The sequence below is a fragment of the Sitodiplosis mosellana genome, unplaced genomic scaffold (assembly GCF_009176505.1).
Source record: "Sitodiplosis mosellana isolate CC-2019 unplaced genomic scaffold, AAFC_SMos_1.0 Smas_scaffold_6165, whole genome shotgun sequence".
Taxonomy (NCBI): Eukaryota; Metazoa; Arthropoda; class Insecta; order Diptera; family Cecidomyiidae; genus Sitodiplosis; species Sitodiplosis mosellana.
In genome coordinates this window covers 711,007-724,541 of record NW_022601406.1, presented here as the reverse complement: position 1 = coordinate 724,541, position 13,535 = coordinate 711,007, and the positions used below count along the sequence as shown (strand labels likewise).

Here is a 13,535-nt window from a genome sequence, read left to right as displayed (position 1 = left end):
CCGTTTTATTTTGTCATTACAAAATCAATAATTCGCAACTAATGTCACGAACTATCAAAATTAAGTTTGAAAAATTGTGCCCATTAGGCCCTCTACAGCCAAAATATGCAAAGAGCAAAGAAATAGCGACGAAGAGGAACCAATGGATGTACCTTGTACATGTACATTTGTAAACAAAGATTACATTTATGCTAACAACCTGTCACCGCTTTTGAACATTCTAAATAGTTTGACTCGAAAATGACATGCAACAATTGCAATAGTAGTGGCAGTTGGCAAATGACATCCATTATCTAATTATTCGGTGTTTCCGTGTGGTTTTTCAGTATATACTGAATAAATTCAGTAAACACTTTGATCCATTAGCACTTTGACTTTTGGATTTAATCTTTGAGAACATTTAAACACACTTGTTGGACAAAATAAACACAGATATTTGCTGGAGTTTCGATACCAGAACCGAAAATTCGGATTTTAGCAAGAAAAAATCGGGTTTGATACAATAGGTAAGTGAAAAAAGTTTGAAAATGATTATTTTATGAAGAAAAATCATCACATCAAAGCTCTTGAACATATTTTTCCCTTTTTCGATGAAGAAAAATAATCAAAAAAATATCAAAATAAATAAACAATTCTGACGAAAAATGTATTTCAGATTAAAATTTAGCCAAACAGCATGTCAGCAAACGAGCAAGAAGACTTTGAGGCGCGCCTTAAGGATTTTTCACGTGAATTCGAAGATTCGTTTCGTCGCAGCTTAAATCAACTGCAGCAACGTGTTCAGGAGCAGTTTGACCGATATGAGATGAAAATCCAAGAGCTTCAATCGGAATTGGATGATAGAGAAAGCAAATTGATCGCAATGCAATGGAAACACGACATTGAACGGAAGGAAATGTTGGATAAATTGAAGCAAAACAGAGGATGAACATGTTTTTAAAAGAAAAATAGCTTAGTAGAGACATTCCATACAAAATTATCATAGCAATTCATTCGATATTCCATTTAATTTCTATACCAAATCGATTTTATAGACAATTTCATCAAAAAAAAATCAATAAAAAATGTAGAAAAAGTAAACAAAAAAGCCATTGTTTCACTCACAAATTGAATCATTAGAACATTTTGCTCGTATTTTAACCGAAATCATCACTGTTATGACGACACTGTCGCCATCTGCTATCCAACAGCCGTGAAATCGCATGAAGTTTGTTCGCCATTTTGGGTGTTTTTTCTCTTTCACTTTGCCCACAAGCAGTACGCTCTGAAGTATGAACACGCATTTTACAGCCAAAGAGAAGCGAAGTTGATGCTGAAATAAACTTGGTGTCGTAATTTTGATGGTCTGAAGTTATTTGCATTATCTGACGTAAAAAGTTGTAAAGTTTTTTTTTCCGATATTGTTTTCATCCAACTGATGGAAACATAAACAAAAGTGAATTACATTTGGTCAAACGACAGCGAATGAAATTTTTGCAGAAAAATAAATTCCATTCGCTGGCTATTGACAGCAGCTGAAAAAAAAAATTTGTGTTACTTTTTGGTGAATGCAAGCCAAACAAAATTGTGTGGTTTTTTTTGTTCGAGTTCGCGCTACGAGTGAGAGTTGATTGTTGATCCTTAGTTGGCGCTCATATATACAGGCGAAAAATGTCAGGTAACAACTTCATAATGTTTGGAACGGAATTCGATTTATTTACATTTTGCAATTGTTCATTTGTCGATTGGCATTTGACGGTTGCACGATGATTCAAAATGGAAATAAATTGATTTATTCCATGCCATGGTAAAAAATACCAGCACATTCATTAATTCCAATGCATTTAACACCACAAATGATTTTAATGTGAAAAAAAAATTATCTCATTTCAAATGTCTAAATAGCAGCAACGAAACGGCTGGTGAAAATAATGGCCCGACAGGGTAATGGTGACATCGATGACGGCGATCAGACATCATCCGATCAACATGAATACATTACGACAGTCGATGAATCCACCGACGATGATGGATCAATTGCGTATATTACGGAAAATTATGAAATGACCGATAATACCAATGATGATGATGACGCATTTTTCGTGGAATATGTGACGGAAGAAGAAGAAAATCCCATCACCGGAGAAAATAATGAAACCGAATTCGAAGCAAATCAATATGCAGAGTACGCCGAAGATGATGAAATGACCGACGAATTGTACAATTGCAATTTGTGCGGAATGAATTTCAAATCGATCACCGAACACGTTGAGAAATACCATTCAGGGCAGGATGTTTTGATCGATATTTCGGAGGAGAGTGGATCGGCGATCAAAGCCGAACAAGATGATGATCCACTCGATATTCAGGAGAATGAAGATGAAGGCGGCAGCTTGATTACCGGTTCCGATAATGACGGTGAATTTGTCGTTTTCGGCGACGAATCGATCGATAATGATACTGAACTCTTGGAAGAACTCAGCGAAGAGGATGATCAGGAAGTGTACACATATGACGGTACAACGGGATCACTTACCAGAGCAATTAATATGAAAGGCGGAAAACGACTCAAAGTCACTGCGAATAAAACAAATGTAAGCGAAGTTTTTTATTGAAGAAATTTCTTCATTTATTTTCAAATCGAGTGTATTATTTCATTATTTTTCTTTCAATTTAATTAAATTGACTGAATTCGATGAATTGACTAAATTCCGGATCCATTTGCAGAAGGAAACGTACAGCTGTCAACGTTGCGATGCAGTATTTGGATCGCTGAAAGCACTGTGCAGTCACAAGCTGTCAATGCATGAAAAGGAGATTACGGGAACGAATAAGCCCACACGAAGACTAGTTAAGGCAGCAATTAGAGTGAAGGATAACGACACAGCTAAAGGATCTGATCATGTCTGTGAAACGTGTAACACCACATTTTATTCGGCAAAAAGTCTAAAGTAAGCGGAATTTTTTCCTTTCTTAATCTTCTGCGATTCATTTGAGTATTTTTTTTAGGATCATATCCATATCTAATCGTTGATTTTTAATCAAATTCATTGTCAATGCAAAAAAACATTGAAATAATCATTTTGCCGATTTTTTAAATTTTCCGTAGATTACACGCTCGAATGCATTTGCCAGTGAAATCAAAAACAATCGACGAGGCCACCGAACAAGAAACGGACAATTCAACTGGTGGCGACCAGGATCACAGGAGAGAGAAATTCTATTGTGCCATTTGTGGCAAATCTTACGACAAAAATTTCGAACAAGTTCACGTGCAAATGCACAACGGCGAAGAGAAATTCAACTGCAGCATTTGCAACAAAGTGTTTCCGAACGAGGAGAGCATCCAAATGCACATGAATGCCCATCAAGATACTCGTGTTGTAAGTTAAACTGCTGAGGATATTCGTTGGATGTGTTTTGATGCGTTGTTGAATGTGGAGCTTGGAAAAAATTGTACGCGAATGTGACATTTTGAACTAATTTGAGGTCTTTAAGCCGTGACTACATCAACACTTGTCCCTATTTTTCATACAATTCTTCTCAAACTGAACATTTAATTATGCATCGAAGCACGTCCAACAAATATTCTCAGCAGTTTGGTTTTCCATTTGACAAATGAAATCCGGTTTGAATTGTTACAACAAAATATTGTTCTTACCTCAATTCAGAAGAAATCCATTTTTCAAAAAATGTCAAACTAATCAATTCGCTTTTTAAACGCAGATCAGAACCAAAGCCGAAATGAGCAATATCAAATTGCCGTATGGATGCCAGTATTGTGGGAAGGAATTTGCTCGACCACACGAAAAAGTGAAACATGAACGAGTTCATACCGGTAACTTTTCTGATGAGCTTATCTGTTGATCTCGTAATAACGAGAAGAACACCTTAAAAAAAATCGAAAATCAAACATAAAACAGATTCAAATCATTTTGCGAATAAAAGCTCATAATTTGCATCAATATTCCAGGTGAAAAGCCGTACGAGTGTGAATTATGCGGAAAATGTTTCAGAGTCTCATATTGTCTGACCATTCACATGCGAACACATACAGATGCTCGACCATATGTATGTCCGCAATGCAACAAGAGGTAAACAATTATTTATTTATTTTTCAAACTGTTTGACAATTTTCGTTTACCATCAAAATGAGAATGCAGCTCCGGGTTTGATGGAAGGCGAACCGATTGAAATTGGTCAAGAGATGGCGCGTTCGCAGATTGCAATGGCTTATAATTCGCTAAACTTCGAATTTACATCGATTGAGTATATAAGACGAGCGCATCGCATATATGCTTGTGTCTAATGAAAGGAGAGCTGGTTAGCACTCCCCTTGACAAGGACGGAACATATGAAACGGTCGAATGGCACTGTTAGATATTCGACCAACCATTTTTTTTCTTCTGCCATTTCAATGAAAGTTCAGAAGAATCGGATTTTAATTCAATTCGTTTGCTTAATGAATGAAAGAGATTGCAATACGTTTTACTCTTGAAACAAAAATGCGAAATTGGCTTTTCTTCATCAAATTAATCAGAATTTTACGAAAAGCCGCATTTATCCATTTTAGGAAAATTATTTTGATTTTGAAAAAATATTTCATTTCTAAAACAACTCTTGTCATTAATTTTCCAGATTCAAAGCGCAGTCAGTGTACAATCACCATTTGTTAACGCATTCAGATGAACGCAACTACAAGTGTCCGTATTGCCCGAAAACATTCAAAACCTCGGTACAATTGTCTGGGCACAAGAACAGCCACACGAAACCATTTACCTGTACAGAATGCAATCGTCCATTCGGATCGCTCTATGCCGTTCGAGCCCATATGGAGAGTCATAAGCGACCAAACCATAATTTGAAACACATTTGTGATATTTGCGGAGCAAAATACGCACGCCGTTTTGCACTCAACGATCACATTAAGGAGCAGCACAAAGATGTTCAACTGGTTATTGTTGACGTGAGTATGATTGAAATGTTACATCAAACAAAATTAAGAAATTTTTTCTCATAAGCAGCAATATTTTTGAAACGAAACTGAAATCAAGCAGCTGAATTCCAAATTTAGTCCATGGAAAATAATTTTGTTAGAAAAAAACAAACAAACAAATCAAAAGCAATTCTAGAACACTTGAATAAATACAAAAACTGAAAATGAATAAAAATAGCTCGAAAATTTGGAAAAAGAAGAAAATTGAAAAAGAAAAAAATTTACGAAAAATTGAAAAAAAGCCCAGAAAAACTAACGAAAACCCATTTTCACCAAAAATTTCAGTCAAATAGTGGCAAAAAGTCGCAGGCGAAGCGAACAAAAAAGGTGAAACAAATCGAAATACTGGAAGATGATGATGAACGAGAATTAGAAGCAGCAGGTCAATCAATTTTACCGAATATGGTCGAACAAGAGGTAATTTTGATACATGTCTATGATACGTGGGAATGATCCACTTGGCAATTGGCTAATGCAATTATTTCCTTCATTCCAGATAACAATCAGCGAAATTGAGCATTTCGACAACGAGGAAGAAGTGGTTGAAATGGACGATTGGCTAAAATAAGACGCCCAGAATGTACCAACTAGGCATTTGAATTTAATTGAAATAAGTCTCATAGAATAGTGTTTTTTTTTTGCTCTAAAGTTTTGTAAATGGAAAATCAAAACAACAATTGTCAATACGTGTACAGTTTTAAAACTGTAATATTTTTTTAAGCGAGTACAAAAACAAAATTTCAAATCGAAGATAGAAAAAAATGATGAAAATAAAAAGAAAAAGAATGCAGACAGAATATGAAAGCCGAAAATTAGTTTTCTCTATTGAATTTCTGCGATAGTTTTATTCATGATGTCGCAACGACCTCTGTGTGTTCAATTTCTCATTTGTTTGATTTTGACAGCGACGCCATTTGTAGTAAATACAAGTGCCATCCAAATCTCTTTTCGAACCCTTCTTAGCTACGAGCTACACAGCGGTAGAACAAACTTAGGCAAAAATGCAAACAAAAGTGAGTAAAATTGTGGAGAATATTGCAAAAAACTTGCATAAAATGCGACTAATTCGAATATTTTATCATTTTACAGCGGAGAGAACCTCTTCAAGCCGTTCAAGTTTTCGGCAAAAAGGTAAATATCGCACGAAATTTTGTGGTAAACAGCACACGTGGGTTATCACAGTATAATCAACGGCTGATTTAACTTGTTTTTAATGATTTCAAGTTTCGATTGGCAATTTTTGTGCATCTGATACTCATTTGGATGAAAAAGTTTATGGAAATTGGATAATTAGTGTAAAGTTCATATTTTCATGTGATTTCAGTGTTCGATCCAATCGAAATGGGTGTTGTGATTATTTTGAGGTTATGAAATCGACACTGAGCTTTTTGACTTTGGTGCGACAAATTTTGATGTATGTTTCTAATTTTTGTTTTTTATTTACAGAAAACAGCTACTGCTGTTGCCCATTGCAAACGCGGTCATGGATTGATCCGTGTCAATGGTCGTCCATTGGACAACATTGAACCAAAAGTGTTGCAAGCTAAACTCCAAGAACCAGTTCTTCTCTTGGGCAAAGTAAGTATCACCGTTTATTCCGTTTTGGACATTTTTCAAAGCATCGAATGATGATTTCTTCTCTTATCCCGAAATTGAGTAACGATGAAATTTACCACATCCTTAACAATGACTCTGTTACCATTCGAAAAAGATGTTATGAGATTCAATACGAAGCGCTGAAACTAATTCAATTCGATTTATTTACAGGAAAAGTTCGCCGGTGTCGACATTCGTGTTCGCGTCAGCGGTGGTGGTCATGTATCACAAATCTACGCCATCCGTCAAGCCATCTCAAAGGCCTTGGTCGCTTATTATCAAAAATGTAAGTGAAAATTGGCGAGATATTTCATTATTGTTGGGTTGGTGACTTTTAAGGCATTTAATATTTTGGATGGGGTGGATAATTGTGTGATATAGAGAGTATTTCTTTCTACCAGAATTGAAATTCGCCTTTCGATGCGATTTTCGACGATTAATAGAAAGTAGAATAACGAGTTCCGTTTTACCAACCGTATATTGAACTTGATCAATAATTCGGGTGACGATCCTCGACATTTTCTCATTTAAAGTCTGAATTTTAATCTCTTTTGATGGTAAATTGCAAATCACAAAATCGACCAATCCAAAGTCAATAGCTTAGATTTTAAACACATAGAAACTTATCATTTTCAAGACAACCATACTAATTACGATTCATTTTTTGCATTCCAGACGTCGATGAAGCCTCAAAGAAAGAATTGAAAGACATCCTCATCCAATACGACCGAACATTGTTGGTTGGTGATCCACGTCGCTGCGAACCAAAGAAATTCGGCGGTCCAGGCGCTCGTGCTCGTTATCAAAAATCATACCGTTAAACGCAGCAAATTTTGTCTGCATGTATCCAGTTTGCAAGGTTTTTCGTTACAACAACGAAGAGCAATTCATTTTCGGCGAACAATATCACTGCGTGATAGAGTTTTATTCCAATTCAAAATCATTGTTCTTTTGAAATAAACAATGCAAATCACATTCTACAGATAAAAAAAATATGTTTTTTCCATCTTTCAAATTCAATAGTTTCAGGTCGGTTTTCACTGGATGATTGAAAAGTCAGAAAAAGTCAAAGTTGAACAAAAGAAACAAAATTCTTCATAATAATTTTTCCAACGGTTTTTGCCTTATTCAAATTAAATTTCCATCAAATTCTCCATAATTTCAAGGAAAAAATTTGTTTATAATCGATTCCGCTCAAAAATACGCGATGTAACCATTCGAATTGTTTGATTTTGCTCGATAGATGGCGCTGTTGCTTGTTCTGTCATCGGTAGAATTTTGACAGCTGAGCGGTTTTATTGTGAGTGATGCTCCGACATTGATATTGGTTTCGTTCTTTCTCGTTCGACAGCCAACTAAATATGCAGCAAAAGGTATGTACTCTCAGGAAGTGTGTGGTTTTTCCGAAGAAAATCCATGTCTAATGATGTTTTTCAATTGTTTTTTTTTAGAAAAGAGAACCTCTCCAGGCTGTTCAAGTCTTTGGCAAAAAGGTGAGCCGTCGATAAAATTGATATTTTTCGAAGAAAAAAAATACTGTCGTGAAGCGTCATCCGCAAAACACAATGTGTGTATACACGTGGAAATCGTTGAATATGAATGAATACCATCAATGCTTTTCGCAGTGAATTTGTGCCAATGTTGCGTCGATCGTGAAATTCGATGCAGTTGATTGTGTTTGAATGAAATGATAAATAATTTTTTTTGCAAGACCACATTTATTCGGTGTAAATTTTGCAAACGAAAAAAGTCCATTTTGAGGTTATGTCTTCTGGCCGTTCGTGGTGCAGTTTTGCCAGTTGCAAATAGTTGCGGATTTCTTGCCATTTTTCGACATTGAAGCTTTCATTGACTTGAATGTTTGAGTTGGATTAAGACAAAAAGGACCAATTCTTGTGATTTTCTTCCAAATTAACGAACTGTTTCGTTTCATTTTTTTCAGAAAACAGCTACTGCTGTTGCCCATTGCAAACGCGGTCATGGATTGATCCGTGTCAATGGTCGTCCATTGGACAACATTGAACCAAAAGTTTTGCAAGCTAAACTCCAAGAACCAGTTCTTCTCTTGGGCAAAGTGAGTATCACTGTTTATTCCGTTTTGGACATTTTTCAAAGCATCGAATGATGATTTCTTCTCTTATCCCGAAATTGAGTAACGATGAAATTAACCACATCCTTAATACTGACTCTGTTACCATTCGAAAAAGTTGTTGTGAGATTCAATACGAAGCGCTGAAACTAATTCAATTCGATTTATTTACAGGAAAAGTTCGCCGGTGTCGACATTCGTGTTCGCGTCAGCGGTGGTGGTCATGTATCACAAATCTACGCCATCCGTCAAGCCATCTCAAAGGCCTTGGTCGCTTATTATCAAAAATGTAAGTGAGAATTGGCGAAATATTTCAATTTGGTTGAATTGATGTCTTTTAAGGCATTCTGTATTTTGGATTGTGTGGACAATTGTGTGATATAGAGAGTATTTCTTTCTACCAGAATTGAAATTCGCCTTTCGATGCGATTTTCGACGATTTATAGAAAGTAGAATAACGAGTTCCGTTTTTACCAACCGTTTATTGAACTCAATCGATAATTCGGGTGACGATCCTCGACATTTTCTCATTCAATCATCATAGTTTTGACCAATGAGCTTCACATTATTCTTCATCACTCTACTCAAGTTACGAATATATTCGAAAGATCGCATCACCTTGAATCATTTCCTATGGGGCGTTCGGTTTTCTATACAGAATATTCGATGTTTCAAACATTTTGTAGAAAATTGATTAAATGCTCTAACAAAAGGATAAATGATTCTCTTGAAAAATATGTTCTTTTGACTGTCTTAAATCAAATGAAAAACAGCTAATGAGAACAAAATCAAATGTTTAAGGCATGTTCCCTCACTGATTTTTCCTTCTTTCGAAATTGTGTGCAGAAAAATTTCTTTCTACCAGAATTGAAATTCGCCTTTTGATGCGATTTTCGACGATTAATAGAAAGTAGAACAATGAGTTCCGTTTTACCAACCGTTTATTGAACTCATTCGATAATTCGGGTGACGATCCTCAACATTTTCCTATTCAAAGTCTGAATTTTAATCTCCTTTGATGGAAAATTTCAAATCGCATATCCTACTGTTTGCAAAGTCAATAGCTTGGATTTTAAACACAAAGAAACTTATCATTTTCAAGACAACCATACTAATTACGATACATTTTTTGCATTTCAGACGTCGATGAAGCCTCAAAGAAAGAATTGAAAGACATCCTCATCCAATACGACCGAACATTGTTGGTTGGTGATCCACGTCGCTGCGAACCAAAGAAATTCGGCGGTCCAGGCGCTCGTGCTCGTTATCAAAAATCGTACCGTTAAGATTATTCTTTTGTACCAATACAGAGCAAATATGTACCGAATTTTGTTTTGGTGAAAAAAAAACACAACTTTTTTTTCAAAAGCAATGACCCTTGTTTTTTTTATTTATCTTATTTAATCGCTTACTATTTATTTCAATGGAAAATAACAAATTAGAAGAATGATTTTGGGACTAACTTTACATTTTTTAAAAACATTTATTTGGAATATTTTTAAAAAGCAAAACGATAACATCAATAGCAAATCAATAACCTTTTCAAATTTAGATGTTTGAATAGGATTATTATTCCCGATGTGGATTTTAGTCTTTGAATAACACGGTGAACATGTGTAAATGCAAACATTTAATACTTTGCAAAGGATTTATTTCATAGTTAAATTGTGGTTTTAATCGCCCAATCAATCTTATGTTATTGTCGCCAAGAAAATTCTTCTCCAAGATACTTGGCTTTCTGTTCAACATTGAATCTTAAATTCTAGCTAGCATTCAAGTTCATAGCTTTGTTTGAGTACATGATGGTAGGTCTAAAAATGATGACACGATATTATACTAAAAATCAAATCGAACAATCTTTCAACTGTGATGAATTAGAGTTATTGACAAAAGCAATAACTTATGGTTCATTTGTTTCAGTTGAACGTACCTAAATCGAATATTTTAACATGGTTTTGTATTTTGAGCTTGTAGCAAATGTCAAATTTTATTTTCCCTTTTGGTGTAAAACGCATACTTATTGGACGCACAAGAAATTTTCCAATCCAAATTTTGAACTTTGAAGTGATTCATAAAATTTTTGTACGAAATTCGGTTAGAATTTTGTAAGCATTTTGATGCTTCGAAAATGTCACTTCAATTTCGCTCAACAAACCCATCTGATGTTCTATATGCGAATTGAAGAGGAAATCTTGCAAAATGTATGCTGAAAAAGAATTTTCATTTATTTATTTAAAACAACGATCTCTAAACAAGAAAATGAGAAAACAAGTTTGTATTATGGACATTTTTTCTGTATTTATTTCTTCTCGGCGCAAAATCAGTGTATTTTATTCCATTTCAATGATATTTCCGCTTATTTATTTTTTTCCTGCACATCAGCTTAGATGTTACTTGTGGAATTTTGTGTGGCGCTTTGAATTCGATTTGTATGCGAAACATATTGAACAGAGTTCACATTGGAAAGGATTGTTACCAGTGTGATTTGCTCGAATGTGCCCCTCCAATTCTCGTCTCCTTGAACAAATAAAACTCTGGCATAGATAACATTCGTACCGACGTCTCTTGCATTTGGCTTCATGTGTTGCCTTTTCCGTAGGTAGTGTGAAACTCACGCAGCAAATTGAACACTTGAATTTTGGTGGACGAGGAGGATTGGTGTGAATCTTCATGTGTGTTTTTAGATTTTCTGGTCGCGTGAACGTCTTTGAACAATGATCGCAATGGAATGGTTTTTCACCAGCGTGCGTACACATGTGTCCTTTCAAATTTGATTTAGAAAAACTTGTGAATTCCTTGCACAAAAAGCACTCGTAACGACAAATGTTGCGGATCGCTTCATGCGCCAATTTTTCGCTGTTCTGAGAAAAACCTTTCAAACAATTTGAACAACTGAATAGGAATTCATCGACGTGTAGTCGCATATGATACTGAAGACTCGCTTTCTGTGTGAATTGTTTTGGGCAATGAGTGCACGGAAACGGTTTTTCCTCGGTGTATTTTCTCATGTGTCTTTCAAAACCGGACTTATCCGAAGTTTTGTACTCACACGATGAACATTGGTAGTGCTTTATTCCAGTGCTAGCTGCACCCGTCTTCTTTTCACCATGAAGGTTTTTGGATTTCACTACCTTATTGGTCGCACATAACTTCGGTGGCTTAGCATCGACTGGTATCATCGCAACCTTCTGATCAAGTTCATCCTGTGTGGAGCTCTTTTCGAACAATATGTTGGCTATTTCCTTCTTGTTTTCGACTTTGAACTCCCTTTCAACTTCAATCGAATCGCCGAATGGCCAAGCGGTCGTGTATGCTCCTGTCACCAGCTTCAGATTTTCATCCACATCGAATGGCTCTTCTTTCACAATCAGTTCTCGTTTGATTTCACTTGCGCTCAAAATTGAATCATCAAATGGTCTATGATTGAATGGTACTCCACCCGATTCATCTTTATCTGGCGGTAGTTCGTGTTGATCGTCCATTTTGCTGAACAATACATTCAGTGCTGTGAATAAATTGATTTGTTAGTGAAATGACTTAACCTCAAACATTTGATTTTTACATGTCCCATTAAATGCTTTCTATTTTCTGTACGAATTGTGGATATTTTTAAATTACCTCAAATTCGATCGTATGTCACTATTGAACAACAGCAAACGAAAATGAACAAATGAATATTATGTGACAATTGAAAGTTTTACGGAAGATTAGAACTGTTCTGCTGCAATGATAAACTGGAAATGACCACTTAACGTCAATTACCGACTTTGATGACACATTTGAAGTGTCGAAAAGGATTTTGGTGTTAACGATGTCACTTCCATATGTTTTCTTTGAGCAACACTATTTTACTTATTTTTCCTTTAGAAGACTCCTTTTCGAAGCAATTTTCACTTTCAAATGTTTATTTAATTCGAAGAAAAAAAAACTATTCTGTTCGGAATTGCAAAAAATCACATTTTTTGAATTTTTTTTTTTTCATTCTTGATCAATAGGATGGTAAACACCTTCTTATAATCGAGAAATGCTCTAATCATTTCAAGAAATTTCCATAGAAAATGAGAGTGAGCCATTTTTGCATCATGTTATTTATCCAAAACTGCATGCGACCTACTATTGCATATGGTCGTTGCTGCATATGGTCTAGTCTGAAATTACCAAAGAATGTCTCACTTTAAGCCCACTTCACAGTGGAGTCGACACGATCTTGACGGTTGAAAAATTATAAATAGCGAACTCGGAAAATTGGTGATTCTAATATACAAAATACGCACGGGTCCTTTGTGGATAGGCCCAAAACAATAGTTTTTCCTTTTGACATGCTCAGTCAAACATGTATTGTTAAATCACCGCTTTGATATGCCGCTTAATGTCACACCATAACGCCATAACAAATGATTTATTTTAAGATCTATTAACCATTGCAATATATGCTCACCTTTTCTTTTCTATATAATATCAGGAGAGAATCCTATCAAACTCACCCATATAAACGTGCATCAAATTTTCTCTTGGTAAAACAAATACACAACTGTTTTCTTTCAAAGGCAAATGACTTTGGATTTAATTCATATTTCATTTATTCATTCAATTTTTTACAATTTATTTCAATGAAAAATAAATGGTTGGAAAATTGATTTTGAGACCAATTTTAAGTATTCACAATTTTTCTACATTTGGAATTCATTCAAATTAAATTTAAAAAAAAAATAATTAGAAACTAAAACCTCACCGAGAAAAAGAAAATAACAAGAAAAAATGAGACGAAAAACGGCGATTCCTATTCAATGAATCATCAAATGATTTTATTAAAACAAAATAATTCAAGATTCGATTGAAGTAAGAACTGCAATGAAAAAGCTTAACATCTAGAAT

At 35.1% G+C, this 13,535-nt stretch overlaps 4 protein-coding genes and 1 non-coding gene across 6 annotated transcripts; 4 read left to right on the top strand and 1 right to left on the bottom strand.

The window, feature by feature from the left end:
- The first annotated feature begins 1,241 nt into the window (after nucleotides 1-1,241).
- Nucleotides 1,242-5,787, top strand: LOC129574934 (zinc finger protein 3 homolog). 2 transcript variants are annotated; one of them, XM_055457607.1, is made up of 9 exons: nucleotides 1,242-1,657; nucleotides 1,885-2,573; nucleotides 2,707-2,930; nucleotides 3,089-3,362; nucleotides 3,706-3,817; nucleotides 3,953-4,073; nucleotides 4,618-4,945; nucleotides 5,261-5,392; nucleotides 5,472-5,787. In XM_055457607.1, exons 1-9 carry the CDS (start codon nucleotides 1,651-1,653, stop codon nucleotides 5,541-5,543), a joined length of 1,959 nt encoding a protein of 652 aa, XP_055313582.1. In that variant the 5' UTR covers nucleotides 1,242-1,650; the 3' UTR covers nucleotides 5,544-5,787. The 2 variants fall into 2 exon arrangements, with proteins under 2 accessions (XP_055313582.1, XP_055313583.1); XM_055457608.1 differs by having other exon boundaries at nucleotides 1,247-1,657; nucleotides 1,888-2,573.
- LOC129574942 (U6atac minor spliceosomal RNA) lies at nucleotides 4,281-4,379 on the top strand. Its single transcript, XR_008688744.1, has one exon. It is a non-coding gene; the product is annotated as a U6atac minor spliceosomal RNA (small nuclear RNA).
- An 89-nt stretch (nucleotides 5,788-5,876) lies between the features above and the next one.
- On the top strand, nucleotides 5,877-7,564 carry LOC129574935 (40S ribosomal protein S16-like). Its single transcript, XM_055457609.1, has 5 exons — nucleotides 5,877-5,988; nucleotides 6,065-6,106; nucleotides 6,422-6,553; nucleotides 6,743-6,857; nucleotides 7,247-7,564. Exons 1-5 carry the CDS (start codon nucleotides 5,977-5,979, stop codon nucleotides 7,390-7,392), a joined length of 447 nt encoding a protein of 148 aa, XP_055313584.1. The 5' UTR covers nucleotides 5,877-5,976; the 3' UTR covers nucleotides 7,393-7,564.
- A 264-nt stretch (nucleotides 7,565-7,828) lies between these two features.
- On the top strand, nucleotides 7,829-10,032 carry LOC129574817 (40S ribosomal protein S16). The gene is made up of 5 exons (XM_055457307.1): nucleotides 7,829-7,944; nucleotides 8,023-8,064; nucleotides 8,514-8,645; nucleotides 8,835-8,949; nucleotides 9,801-10,032. Exons 1-5 carry the CDS (start codon nucleotides 7,933-7,935, stop codon nucleotides 9,944-9,946), a joined length of 447 nt encoding a protein of 148 aa, XP_055313282.1. The 5' UTR covers nucleotides 7,829-7,932; the 3' UTR covers nucleotides 9,947-10,032.
- A 900-nt stretch (nucleotides 10,033-10,932) lies between these two features.
- Nucleotides 10,933-12,426, bottom strand: LOC129574816 (zinc finger protein 239-like). Its single transcript, XM_055457306.1, has 2 exons — nucleotides 12,279-12,426; nucleotides 10,933-12,165 (listed from the first exon to the last, which is right to left on the bottom strand). Exon 2 carries the CDS (start codon nucleotides 12,140-12,142, stop codon nucleotides 11,051-11,053), a length of 1,092 nt encoding a protein of 363 aa, XP_055313281.1. The 5' UTR covers nucleotides 12,143-12,165; nucleotides 12,279-12,426; the 3' UTR covers nucleotides 10,933-11,050.
- Nucleotides 12,427-13,535: the final 1,109 nt, after the last annotated feature.

Coding starts and splice junctions, on each gene's coding strand:
- LOC129574816 (XM_055457306.1), bottom strand. CDS start 12,142: ATGGACGATCAACACGAACTACCGCCAGATAAAGATGAATCGGGTGGA.
- LOC129574934 (XM_055457607.1), top strand. Junction 2,574..2,706: donor TCACTGCGAATAAAACAAAT/GTAAGCGAAGTT, acceptor ATCCATTTGCAG/AAGGAAACGTACAGCTGTCA. Junction 3,818..3,952: donor ACATGAACGAGTTCATACCG/GTAACTTTTCTG, acceptor TCAATATTCCAG/GTGAAAAGCCGTACGAGTGT.
- LOC129574935 (XM_055457609.1), top strand. Junction 6,107..6,421: donor TTCAAGTTTTCGGCAAAAAG/GTAAATATCGCA, acceptor TTTTATTTACAG/AAAACAGCTACTGCTGTTGC. Junction 6,554..6,742: donor CAGTTCTTCTCTTGGGCAAA/GTAAGTATCACC, acceptor ATTTATTTACAG/GAAAAGTTCGCCGGTGTCGA.
- LOC129574817 (XM_055457307.1), top strand. Junction 8,065..8,513: donor TTCAAGTCTTTGGCAAAAAG/GTGAGCCGTCGA, acceptor CATTTTTTTCAG/AAAACAGCTACTGCTGTTGC. Junction 8,646..8,834: donor CAGTTCTTCTCTTGGGCAAA/GTGAGTATCACT, acceptor ATTTATTTACAG/GAAAAGTTCGCCGGTGTCGA.